Source organism: Panthera pardus, unplaced genomic scaffold (assembly GCF_024362965.1).
Source record: "Panthera pardus isolate Hobbes unplaced genomic scaffold, ASM2436296v1 HiC_scaffold_25, whole genome shotgun sequence".
Taxonomy (NCBI): Eukaryota; Metazoa; Chordata; class Mammalia; order Carnivora; family Felidae; genus Panthera; species Panthera pardus.
In genome coordinates, this window is record NW_026526821.1 from 85,930,944 (window position 1) to 85,944,136 (window position 13,193).

General features: G+C 43.5%; 1 protein-coding gene across 10 annotated transcripts in view; it reads right to left on the reverse strand.

The window, feature by feature from the left end:
• Positions 1-13,193, reverse strand: part of AAK1 (AP2 associated kinase 1) — a 171,134-nt gene that overhangs the window by 46,560 nt on the left and 111,381 nt on the right. For all 10 annotated transcript variants that reach the window (XM_019440758.2, XM_053890763.1, XM_053890760.1 and 7 more), the window contains exons 9-13: positions 12,767-12,870; positions 10,477-10,556; positions 6,180-6,334; positions 5,033-5,343; positions 942-1,223 (exon numbers count right to left, since the gene is read on the reverse strand). In XM_019440758.2, the coding sequence (XP_019296303.2) occupies positions 942-1,223; positions 5,033-5,343; positions 6,180-6,334; positions 10,477-10,556; positions 12,767-12,870 (932 nt within the window). The remainder of the gene's footprint in view (positions 1-941; positions 1,224-5,032; positions 5,344-6,179; positions 6,335-10,476; positions 10,557-12,766; positions 12,871-13,193) is intronic.

Here is a 13,193-nt window from a genome sequence, read left to right on the forward strand (position 1 = left end):
GTTCTTGAACAATTAGGTGACTTTCATTCTTTTGGCTATTACTAATAAGACTGCAATAAAGTATCTACGTTAGGCTGCCATTTTCCCTTTGCAGATTATTGCTTTAAGGCAATAATCTTTTACATGCACTCACTTGCTTCTCCAGGGAAGTCCTGCCAAGGGTCACTGGAGAAAGGCAAATTTGGAAAGCTCTCTGGCTCCTGGCTAGAAGCATGCTCTGCTCCCGTTCCTTCTTCGTCCCCTCAACAGAATACTCTCAAGCCAAGTGCTCAAAGTATGCTTTCAGCCAAGGAACATGGAGAAGGTTCATAATTTCATTCCCAAAAGAGGGACAGCAAGGGGGAACCTTATAAGAAGTGTAGTCAATGGCTGTTGATCATTTCATCCCCCTGGATGAGCATCTTTGTTATTATCCTTGAACGCAGATCAGGATTCTTTGGTTCCTTCCCTTGCTCTGCTGTTGTCAGTCTGTGTGTCTTGAGTAATCCCTTGCTGGCCTGGGCCTAGTTTCCAATTCCATTAAACAAGGGGATTAGACTAGACAATTAATATCTCAACTACCTACATCATATAATAATTTTTTAAAAACCCTTTTTCCATTAACAAAAGGAACTTTAGGTCTTGTTAAAAACACAGAGAGTGGCTGTCTACCACACGCCTGCAGGAAGACTGTGCTGTTTTAGAAACAGAATTACAAATAAAAATGTTCACTTCATCAGTGGCCTAGGATCATCTTTTTTAGAACCTCTATCTTCTACAGAATACTTCATCATGACCTTGGAAAATATCAAGGAAAAAAAAAAAATCAAATATTTAAACTATAAGAATGGGGAAGAGGCCCAGCCTAAACAGAGGCCCCGCCCCAGCCCCCCACCGGGTTTCCACCTTCTCACCCGCCCTCACTGTGTGCTCTTCTGCTCTGAGCCCTGGCTGGCTCTTACCGCTGGCTCCTGGGCCGGTGGTGGCTGTGGGGCTGCGGCCGGCTGTGTCTGGGGCTGCTGTGTTGCTGCCACAGCACTCTTCTGCTGCAAGGCGGCCTGCTGAGTCAGCAGCTGCTGCTGATGCAGGGTCGTGGCCAGCTGCTGCTGCTGCTGCTGCTGCTGCTGCTGCTGCTGTTGTTGCTGGTAGAAGTTCTGTATCAGCTGCTGTTGAGAGCCTCCTTGGGACACCACGGGGAACTGGGCAATTGCTGGTTGCTGGGCTGCGGGGTGTACTGCCTGAAACTAAGCAGGGGGAGCGGCAAGAAAGCAGGAGGTGAAGAAAGCCTGTCTCTGAACAATGTTCCACAAGACACAAATGTCTCAGTCACAACTAAGCCCAGTCCGAGGCCAAAGGCAAGGTGGGCAGAAGTCTTTTAGCTTGGCCTGACAACTCACGAGGGGAACCTTGGGGCATCACAATGGACCCGGCGGCACCTTCCACTGCCAGGCTGCATCCACTGCACGGTGCTGCCTCCTGCACTGCACACTGGCTTCCGGGTGGGTTTCTACGGCGAGCCTGAGGGCTTCCATTTGACTGTGCAGCTTGTGACTCCCCATGCTGGAGTGTAACAGAAGCTAATAAATCATCTCCCAATCACAGAGGTAATCCCGCTTATAAAGGGATTTGGGAGCAGCCACGATCAAAATGCTTCGTGAACAGGATGAAGCAGTGATGACACCGAAAAGAATGACCTAAATCCTAGCCCAGCTAATAGAGTCCTTCCAAGCCCTTCTGAAAATTATGTCCCGATAGCTCTATCTTACTAACTCTTCCACCTTGAAACATTCAAAATGTTCAGTACACTCTACCGCACTTACGGATAATTGATCTTACACTGATAACTAATCGTTTCAAGTTATCTTCTCCCTGCCTCAGGATACAGATACTTCTTATCCATCCCTCTACTCTGCACTGCTAAGCACTGTGTGCTACACACACACACGCACGCGCGCGCGCGCGCGCGCACAAAGTAAGCATACACGCACAGAGGTCAAACAAGGGCCTACTGGTTAACAAAAGTCAAGATCTTGTCTTTGAACTTCCCAAACACTGTTACTTAGTCGTAGAGTTAACTGAGAGGACACTGTTTGCCTCCTGGGGCAAAGGTAAAGGGTTAGCAAAGAAGCTCAGATGTCAATAAATAGCTGCCTGTTTATAACTGCAAAATGCTGGAAACAACCAAATGTTTATCAACAGGGGACTGGTTGAATAAACCATGCTATGTGTCTTTAAAAGGGAATACTCTCAAGTTGTAAACAGGAATGAGGGCTCTCTCTCTCTATTACAGGATGGAGGGGACAGAATTCTGTAGATTTAACTTTGAAATTCTGTTACTGTTTCATATTTTAATGAAACAAAATTAAACCAAAATTCAGCAATAACTATAAATCAAAAGCAAAATGAAACAAATAAACCTGTGTATCAAATTTATAGCCAAACTCTGCAGAAAATAATGAGCTAAACATCCCAAGAATGAAAAAGGCAAAGAAATCTTAATACCACGGATTCATGGTGTATATTCTATTAACAGAACAAAACGAACAAAATACATTTCCCAAATATCCACTGAAAAGGCTTAAAAACAATAACCAACCTATTAGCAAATGAATATCTTTAGTAACAAGATTGTGGTCTCTAAATACGATTTCCATTAAAAGGAAATGGAGCTCCTTCAGAGAAATCCAGGTCGAGGTCAAGGGCAGAGTGACCCTGGAAGGGCTTGTTACACTAAATAGCAAGGAAACCGTTAAAGACAGCTGGGTCACCACCAAAGGACCCAGGAGTCAATCTGAAGAGACTTTCACTGGCCAAAGCTGGGGCAATTCAAGCATCAAAATAAAATGTTTAAAATGGCAATGCATGGAAATGTATCAAATATGTTAAAATCCCCGAGTTCATGATGATGCTAAAACAGAACAGAAACCTCTTGGTTCACCATCAGATGACACTAGGAACAAACCCATTCTGAAAACTGGTAAACACAGGGGAAAAGAATCAAGCATTTTTTCTACCTTTTCCGTATAAACAGTACTTCAGCGTCATCAAGTAGTTGAGAAAAATTCTTCCCAGAAAAATTCCAGCCCCTCAGGGAAGAGGGGGAAGGTTAGCATACCACCATGTTGCCGTCCCTAAGGAGTTAATGGACTTCGGAAATGATCAGCAGTGGCTGCTAAACTGATCAGGGGCATTAAATGAATGGATCAGACAGACACCAAACTCACTGACTGATCTTAATCTTAATAAAAGAGAAGACAACCAGACTTTATACGCCTCCTGATGTGATACAACCAGAAGAACAAAGAATGAGTCAACTGAATCAAATATGGAGCAAGCCTCAAAAAATTACCAGTTTACACAGAGGATGGAGGAACATATTAAGTGACCACACAGATGCATCAGCCAAATCCAGAGATGGAAAATACTACAGGACAAATGACCCAGTTTCTTCAAAAAACTGAATGGCAGAGGGGGGAAAAAAAGAGGGAGGGAGATGGCATATGTGAATAAAAGGAGACTTAAAAGATACGTCAATCATTATAAAATGAATATGTTCATAGTAAAAAAATGTAGAAAAGATATATGAAAAGATAATGATAGAAAAAAGATATATCACAACTGAATATAACATGTGGTGGACCTTGTTTGGATCCTGAGTCTAACAAGCCAACTTAAATCATGAGACATCAGGAAGGGTTAAATGTTACTGGATATTTTATAATAATAAGAAATTATTTTAGTATGGTAATGATGCAGTTGTATTAGAAAAAGAAGAGAGAAGAGTCCTTAAAAATATATTTCCCTTAAATACAAATCAAAACCACACTCAGATATCACCTCACGCCAGTCAGAGTGGCCAAAATGAACAAATCAGGAGACTATAGATGCCGGAGAGGATGTGGAGAAATGGGAACCCTCTTACACTGTTGGTGGGAATGCAAATTGGTGCAGCCGCTCTGGAAAGCAGTGTGGAGGTTCCTCAGAAAGTTAAAAATAGACCTACCCTATGACCCAGCAGTAGCACTGCTAGGAATTTACCCAAGGGATACAGGAGTACTGATGCATAGGGGCACTTGTACCCCAATGTTTATAGCAGCACTCTCAACAATAGCCAAATTATGGAAAGAGCCTAAATGTCCATCAACTGATGAATGGATAAAGAAATTGTGGTTTATATACACAACGGAGTACTATGTGGCAATGAGAAAGAATGAAATATGGCCTTTTGTAGCAACGTGGATGGAACTGGAGAGTGTGATGCTAAGTGAAATAAGCCATACAGAGAAAGACAGATACCATATGGTTTCACTCTTATGTGGAACCTGAGAAACTTAACAGAAACCCATGGGGGAGGGGAAGGAGAAAAAAAAAAAAAAAAGAGGTTAGAGTGGGAGAGAGCCAAAGCATAAGAGACTGTTAAAAACTGAGAACAAACTGAGGGTTGATGGGGGGTGGGTGGGAGGGAGGGGAGGGTGGGTGATGGGTATTGAGGGCACCTTTTGGGATGAACACTGGGTGTTGTATGGAAACCAATTTAACAATAAATTTCATATATTGGAAAAAAAATATATATATATATATATTTCCCTTGAGGGGCACCTGGGTGGCTCAGTCAGTTAAGTGTCGGACTTCAGCTCAGGTCATGGTCTCGAGGTTTGTGAGTTCGAGCCCCACATCAGGCTCTGTGCTGACAGTGCAGAGCCTGCTTTGGATCCTCTGTCTCCCTCTCTCTCTGCCCCTTCCTTGCTCATGCTCTTTTGCTTGTGCACTCTCTCACACTCACTCACTCTCTCTCTCTCTCTCTCTCTCTCTCAAGAAATATCTCCCTTGCTGAGGTTCCTCCATCCAGGTGAAGAGAAAGGGGTGTGAGTGTCCCAGTGACGCCTCCACTACTCAGTGTTTTCTAGTATTTACCTCTGGGAGAAGCAATGATGTCATGTCTAGTGGCTCTCTGCCTTCCCAGGGCTTCTCAAGGAAGATGCCTGTACCTACTGGGCCTTTTCGCAGCACTGTCTCAGACATGCCAAGCAAAAGAAGACTGTGAACAGCTTACCTGTTGAGCCTGCTGAGCCTGCTGCTGCTGCTGCTGCTGGTAAAACGTGCCTGCAGGCTGCTGGGAAGATGGCGGTGGCTGCTGCTGCTGTGGCTGTGGCTGCTGTTGCTGCTTGAGGAAGAGTTGCTGCTGGTGCTGGGGGGTGGCCTGGGCTGGAGTGGGCAGAGCCTGGGCTGGAGTGGGAGGCGTCTGCTGTGGGGTGGGTGGAGCCTGTGGCTGCTTGGGCTGAGACTGCGGTAGAGGCTGGCTGGGTTGGGGCTGGGTTTTGGGTTGGGGAACACTGGCTAAAAGGCCAGGCTGATTGCTGGATCCTGTAATGAGAATAAACTCCATATAAAGGCCCAAAATTCTTCCAGACGAAAACGGCTTGCTTTCTCTTGCCAAAGCAATAAAGAGGGGGGTGATAAGTGGACCAACAGCCCCAAGATCCACATGCTCCTGTCTTCGCACTTCTTCTTGCTAAACTATGTGCTTCATATTTTTCAAAACAAGGTTCAGTAAGATGCCCCTGCACACAAACATGATCTTTGCACTTACTGGCATGCTTTAGGACAAAAGCATTCTTTGATGTTTTACATGTAAGTTATGCAACCCCAGTCTAGATGCCTGGCTATAAGCAGGTAACTACCAAATTCATCAAAAACAGCTTCCTAATAGGGGAAGTAATGACTAAGTTCAGTTACTTGATAATTTAGATCCTCTAAACTAAGTTATCTTATTAGAACCAGAATACCAAAACAGAGTAGTAACAGATACTTTAAGAGACAGAACATTAAAGAAACAATTCCTCTGTCAAAAAGAGGAGAGTCTTGTTTCTTTAAAAGCAAAGAGAAATATAGGAAATAAAAAGGAAGGCATGGGATGAATGACCAAGCCACAAAATCAGGACCAAGACTAGAAAAAATGAGTTATCAGGCTTCAGTGGTCATGGAGGTCCCCCACAAAATTCAGTGAGAGGATTCTCCTTTGAACAGCCACTTGCCATATAATTTCAATGGGAGCTCACCTCTTGTTCCTGAAGGCAAATCATTATTTCTTTTGTGCCTCTGAATTCCATTCCTGAAGCAAGAGTAGGCTTCCCAAGACTTGTGTAATGTCCAGGATAACAAAGAGGTGTAACAAATTTCAAACCAACCTAGTTACTGACCTGCAACCTGGGGCAGGGGCTGAACTGTGGCCCTCTTTCGAGGTGTCAAAGCTGGCTGGATGGGAAGGATTCCTGGGTTTGGCTGAGTCTGCCCAGCCTTAGGCCTCTGACGTGGTGCAATTGAAGTCTCTGTTGTGGGAATGGGATCTGTCAGTCTAGGAATGGAAAGGGGAGAAAACAGATTCGTGTTAAAGTGTGGGAAAGTGGGGGACGGGTAGACAGAGTACTTGGTAGATTGATTGGCTTTCCCATCCACACCTATCCAAATCTTCCAGATCTGCTTAACCGACATCTGCCAAAGGGTGTTCCACAGGGTATTATGTGTTACAAGATGTTATGAAGAAAGGTTTGGTGGGAAATAAGTTTTAACACACTGTTCAAAATATACCAAGCAGACTTCTTTCCAGAAGAACTTTTCACCTGTGAATGTGTATGCAGAACTTCGAAGACAGCACTATACAGAATACAATGTTTCTCTAGCTAATCTGACCTTGGGACCCTTCTAACACCATGTCAAAATAGTCTCTCTACAATAAAAAGCATGCAAATGAGTGAATCCAATAAGGCAACTAAAAGGAATAAGTAAATAGTTTAAGATAAAGGATTTGGGGAATATGACACATATCTATTTCCTCCAATACACGTGTTCTTCTTCTTTCCAGGATAATAAAATGCTTAGCTCTTGTACACATTAAATTTATACAATGTTATATGTCAAATATATTTCAATTAAAAATTTTTTTAGCTGGGCACTGGGCCACAGAGTAAAAAGCACATTGCCTAGCCTCTCTTATAATCAGGTGTGGCCAATGCATCTAAGTTTTGGCCTTACATGGGAAACCAGATTGTTACATGGTAATTTCTAGAAACCTTTAGAAATAAGTCGTGTATGCCATTTGTCTCTCTTCTTCTTTGGCTGTTCCTTCATCCTGTTGCTTGGAGCAGGGATGCCATCATCTTGGTCTGTGAGGTCACGGCCACAATCATAGAGGTGGCATGGACTACTTACCTCCAGACTTTGCTTACTTGAAAGAAAAGGTAAATGTCTATCCTACATGACCCACTATCATTTTGGACTTTCTTTAACTCACAGCCAAATCTAATCCAAATTAATACAGGGAGGACTGCTGTATGGTCTACTTGCTCCTTATGACGATGCTAAAGTTCAGATGGTAACTTCCATTCATTTAGAGCAGTCCAGGCAGCTGGCTACTACCTAACTCAGATCAGAGTAGTTGACTTTTTTTTTTTTTAACATATTTTAAGTTAAAAACATTTTTATTTTATTTTTAAAATTTTTTTAAAAGTTTATTTATTTTAGAGAGAGAGAGAGACAGAGTGAGCAGGGGAGGGGCAGAGAGAGAGGGAGACACAGAATCTGAAGCAGGCTCTAGGCTCTGAGCTATCAGCACAGAGCCTGACATGGGGCTCAAACCCATGAACTATGAGATCATCACCTGAGCCGAAGTCGGATGCTTAACTGACTGAGCCACCCAGGTGCCCCTCCAAGAATATTTTAGAGAGAGAGCATGAGCAGAGGGGAGGGGGAGAGAGAGAGAGAGAGAGAGAGAGAGAGAAAGAGAGAGAGAAAATCTTAAGCAGGCTCCATGCTCAGCACCCCAATGCAGAGCTTGATCCCACAACCCTGGGATCATGACCTGAGCCAAAATCAAGACTCAGACATTCAATCAACTAGCCACCCGGGTACATCACAGTAGTTGTCTTTTGAAAAAGCACTTTAGAGTATAACTAAAGTTAAGGCCAAAAAAGCTTCATGAATATTTCCAAAATATGTCTGGCACAGCCTCCATGAAATGCAAAGCAGGAAGCAAAGCAGCCAGCCCCATGTCCTTCCCTCTGACATATCTCCATTGTGGACCCTGAGGCTTTTCCTCTGAAATCCTGCTAGAAGGATGTTCTTGTGCGGGGTAGAGAACTGATAATATAAAAGCTATTTTATTTAGGGAGGCTGTAACCTGGGGAAGGGTAGGAGGGAAAACAGGACAGATTTGGAGAAGAGGAAAAAGGTGTAAGAAAAATACAGCCAAGGGTGAGAGAGTCAAAGAGATTTCTATAGAAACCAAATACTAAGAACCTCCACACTGGATGGATTTCTCTTAAGGGTAACATCCTAGAGATAAAGGGATTTGGAGTCAAACAAAACTATATTTGAGTTTAGCTCCCCATTAACTATGCAATAATAGGTATGTCATTTTACTTCTTCTTGTCTTGGGTCCCTTATGTGTAAAAACGAGAAAATAATACATCATGAGGCAGATGTGAACATCAAATGCATCAATGACTGTAAACCTGTTCTTAGGAACTGTAGAGTACTCAAATGTTAGTCTATATGACTTCAATGTGCTGTGAAAAAATACAGACCCTGAGGCCAGGAGCTCTGGCTCTACGTTGTCCTATCTATGTGCTTGTGAACAAATCACTGAACGTACAGAGCAGAGTATGGATGCTGAAGTTCTGGGTTTCTTACTAACCACATTGATTAACTGCCTTGGGCCACTTATAATTCGGAGTCTGTTTCCTCATCTGTAAAATGAGAATGACAACAATAACTCATAGATTCATTTCAAGGAAAATAAAGTCATCTTATTTATATAAAGAACTTGGTATGGTCTGGTACACATGATGCCTCAGTGAAGAGTGGTTACTTCAAAACTAGAGTTAGAAAAACTCACCTCTCGGGACTGGGGAGTAAATATGAGAACACAAATGAAATCATTGTAAATTATAGATAACCCAAATCTCTTGGCTGTAAGGTCTGTGTATTCTCGCAGCATTACTGAATCCATACAAACCAACAGCTTGGGCACTCTACAGCTTATAGAACAGTTTCACGGGACTGATGCATTTGCTGTTCACATCTGCCATATGATGCAGGTATTATTTTCTCCATTTTACACTCAGAGCACCACTCAAATGGTAGGTTACTGTCACTGCTATAAATGTGTGGGCTTTGCGGGAATGGATCCTTGCTTAGCCTCAGTACCCACCATATTTGGGCCTGGTGAAACATGCCCATAAACCCAAATGCTCAGCTAATCAAATCAGCCCCCAAAGAAATTTCCAGAGGTGAGCATGGCAGAGTTAGGTAAGAAAGACTACAAAATAACAACATGGATATAGTTTGCTAAGTTTGTTAAAAAGAAGTATTTTAGAGCCACATCAGCATTTATATTTATTCTATGAATATTTAAGAATGTTTTAAAATGTAGAAATTATTTTACTCTTCTATGAAAATTCACATATTCCCATGTAAGGTACCCTGTTGATAGTTTGCTGGTAATGTTTCCTTGGCATAGAAACACGGTAGAAAAAAAAAGGCATAAAACATCTCCTCGACTACCCTCAGCATTTGCCATTTGGAAGCATGGCAGCCATGAGGATATGCCCTGCAGACCTTCAACATGTAAGGGGTGCAAAGACCACGTGCCCCAGCTGCTGTGCTCCTGAAATCCACTGCCATGTTCGCTCTGAGGCCATGCTTCCCACAGGCTGCTGTCAGCCTTCGCACCCCAGTCACAGGGATATTAAAGTTGGCCTGTTTCTGGAACACCGGGACTCCTCTGGTAGCTGACCTTGGCTTGAGGATTCGCGGACACCTTTGGTGAACCTTCTTTAAATTGTGTGGCAGTTTCTAGGTCACTTCCACCCAATCTTCCTTCCTCTCTCTGGTCTAGACTTCCATTGCCTTCTGATGATTCTCCCAGCCTTCTGTGGCTCCCTCCCTAATTTCTCTCACAGCCAAATAAAATCCTAGCTTCTTCAATCCTCTCTTGGCATTTGTTTCTTCAAAGACCCCACACCCCATGGTATGTGATTAACTAAGCTCCACAAGCTCTCCTGCTGTTGTTCATGGAGTCAGTGCTTTAACCTGCACTCTCCTGATATGGCCAGGGCCACAGGAAGTAAGAAAGAAGGGGAGGTGAAGGACTAGGGTGGCGAACCAGGCTACACGAGGGTCAGGACACACGTCTAGGACCCTCTGGTACTAGCAGTATTTAAAGTCTGCTGTTGCCTCATCTCTAAATGCCCCTGTGCCTCTTCCCAAGCAAAAGAAACAGCTGCGGAGTTCTTGATTCTCTTTCAAATGTATATCACTGTGTTTCACTATGTTCCTCCCTGCACTCCCACAGAACAGTTTCTGCCTAGAAGAGACAGAACTTGCTCTCCTGCTCTGTGTGGCCTCGGGCCGCAGCAGTGTAACAGTCACAAGGCACCTTCCCTTGCCACTGTGGCAGCGGGTGCAGGACATGTGCATGCTCAGGCAGGCACTTCTTACCTGGCCTTTGGCTGGGTCTTTTTTGCAGCTGCCTCACTGGCTTTCACTGGTTCAGGAAGCTTTGCAGGAATGGGAGAGTTCTAGAAAATTGAAAGGAAACCAGAAAAGGACATTGCAGATTTCTTTATAAAAGAATAACCAGTATGACTGGGCCGATGGAAAGACATGTCAGGGTGTTCCAGAGGGGCTTCCAGACCCTGATGTCTATTAGAGGGAAGGGAAGTCAACCAAAGGTAGATCGCACCAGACTCAGCCCCACTCAGGGAGGCAGCATATCGGAGAGGAGTACAGAGCAGCCTGTGTGCAGCACACTCCACCCCTGCCTCCTCCCAACCTTCTGGACCCTTCGCTTCCTTGTGCACAGCTTAGAGGTGATGTTACGAAAGGAATGGGAAAGAGATGTCTGTAACCTGTGTTAGCATTTAAGCTATCAGCTAGACCTTAGAGAAGTCAGCGCTAACCATCAGTGCACCCAGCCAGGGTTCACTCTGTCTTCTGCTTGAACGCTGGGAGAAAACCACGGCTACGACCCATCTGGTTGCTGAGCCAGTGCCTCTCACGGTGCGTGAGGCACCCCTCAACCCACAAGGCCAGTAGAACTCCTCCCAGCTGGATTCTGCGCCGGCCACCTAATACTGGCTCTCAAGGGAGTCCTATTGTCCCTGACCACATGACAACTGCGTAGTACTGCTGAGAACCAAATGGCCTGAGACTTGTGAAGTTTTTTCTTTTTTTTTAATGTTTATTTATTTGAGAAAGAGAGAGACAGTGTGAGCAGGGGAGGGGCAGAGAGAGAGGGAGACAGAATCTGAAACAGGCTCTAAGCTCTGAGCTGTGAGCACAGAGCCCGATGCGGGGCTCGAACTCATGAACCGCAAGTTCATGACCTGAGCTGAAGTCGGACACTTAACCAACTGAGCCACCCAGGTGTCTCATGCAGCTGACTTTTTAAAAACTGGTTACCAGTCTGAATGCTTTCAATTATGTTTCAGGTTATTTAACTTTATGAATGGGGAAGGAGGACAGCTAAAGAAAAACAAGGCCATGTTGGGTTCCTGTACAGGATTCCTCATTTTAATCTGGAAACCCAACAAATGGAATACTAGCAATAGTACATATTTAGGCTTTTAGGAGGGACTGCCCATTTCCTTCATGTTTCCAGGTGGGGAGAATTTCTGCTAGAATATCTCTCCTTGCTTCTCTTCCACTCTCCAAACATTCCTCTCCCAAGAGAGGAGCATAACTTATTTGACTGATAGGACCGGGAGAAAAAAGTGAGCTTGCCTGGCTCACCTGTGCACTCCCTCCTTTAGGGTAGAGCCTTCTCTCCAGAATCAGGCACTCCCAGCTCAGTCATGTGGATCCAATGTTAGGGAGCCTGACTGGTCAAGCTACGTTCTCTGACTCAATCTTATTAGTAATAAAGCCAATATTCTGAGTTCTGTCTGAATGATTCCCACATCTGATTCCAAATGTGGGAGTGAAAGAGGAGTGTTCTTTATCAGCACCCTCAAGCCCCCACAGTGACATCAAAAGTACACTATTGGGAAAACTGAGAAGATAATTTCAGATTAGAACTTATTTATTACGGCAGCCATTAGTAAGATGTTCAAGGGAGCTGGATTACAATATGACATGAAAAATATGCTAAGACCATAAAAAGGGTGTTTGCAAGCACTGTACTCTGAAAGCTGCTGAGTGTAGAGCTTAGGATTACTAAAGTGTAGAAAACATTCCTATGGCCTGATGTGTGTGGGGAGGGTGGTGGAAAAGGAGTGTGTTATAGGTGGCACACAGCAGAAGCAGAATCAAGAAAGTTCTGCTGCAATAAAGGAGAAAAGGGACAAGGGACAAGAGGCTTGCGTTCCAGTAGGTATGTGGGCAAGTCCAGAGGCCTGCCTCAGGAAACCAGCCTGCCTTACCACTGCTAGGTAAATACAGTAGGCACTTGGATCTTAGTGAACTGAGGAAGTTGACAAGACAATAAGTTGGTCAATCTTCACCCAAAGTGTTCAACTCAGTCCTGAGGGAGCTTTCTCTCTCTCTCTCTTTTTTTTTTTTTTTTTTTTTTTTTGGTGTAACTGCCTTAGTTTAAATTGCCATAGTTAAATTCTATGGGAAAATTGGGTTCTCTTTAGAGTAATTGCTTCATGCTTAGCTTTGCTTGAACACCTCCTATCAGATAAAAACAAAGGACATCTATAATTGTTAAGCAGCTGGTTAACACCTCAGGAATTTTAAACAACAATTTGATAATGTTTACTTCCCCTAAAAAGCATCTTTCACATACCTGTACATTAGGAATTGGGCATTCTTTCTTGAGTAGTTTGAATGAGAAGTAGGACACCTGGTAAATATCTGGCCTTTTGTCAGGGTCTGGTTCCAACATATACCCTAAGGCAAACATATGTGAATTTACTTAATAATATTCTAATACTTATTATATTAGCTAGGAAGTATAATTTCTGTTACCAAATGTTATTTTCATTTTTATTTCTCATAAAAGTCAGACAGTATAATTAGCTCTTTTCCTCCCCTCTCAGAAATGAAAGCTATAACTTCCCGAACATTTGTAACATCCACAAGAAAGTAACAAAATTTCTGAACTGTAACAAAGATACCTGAAGTTCACCTTCTGTGACTTGTGCAACAGGGACTCAAGCAAACTCTCAATATGAAAGTTACCACCTTCATATTCTGGTACCTAGGAAGTTATG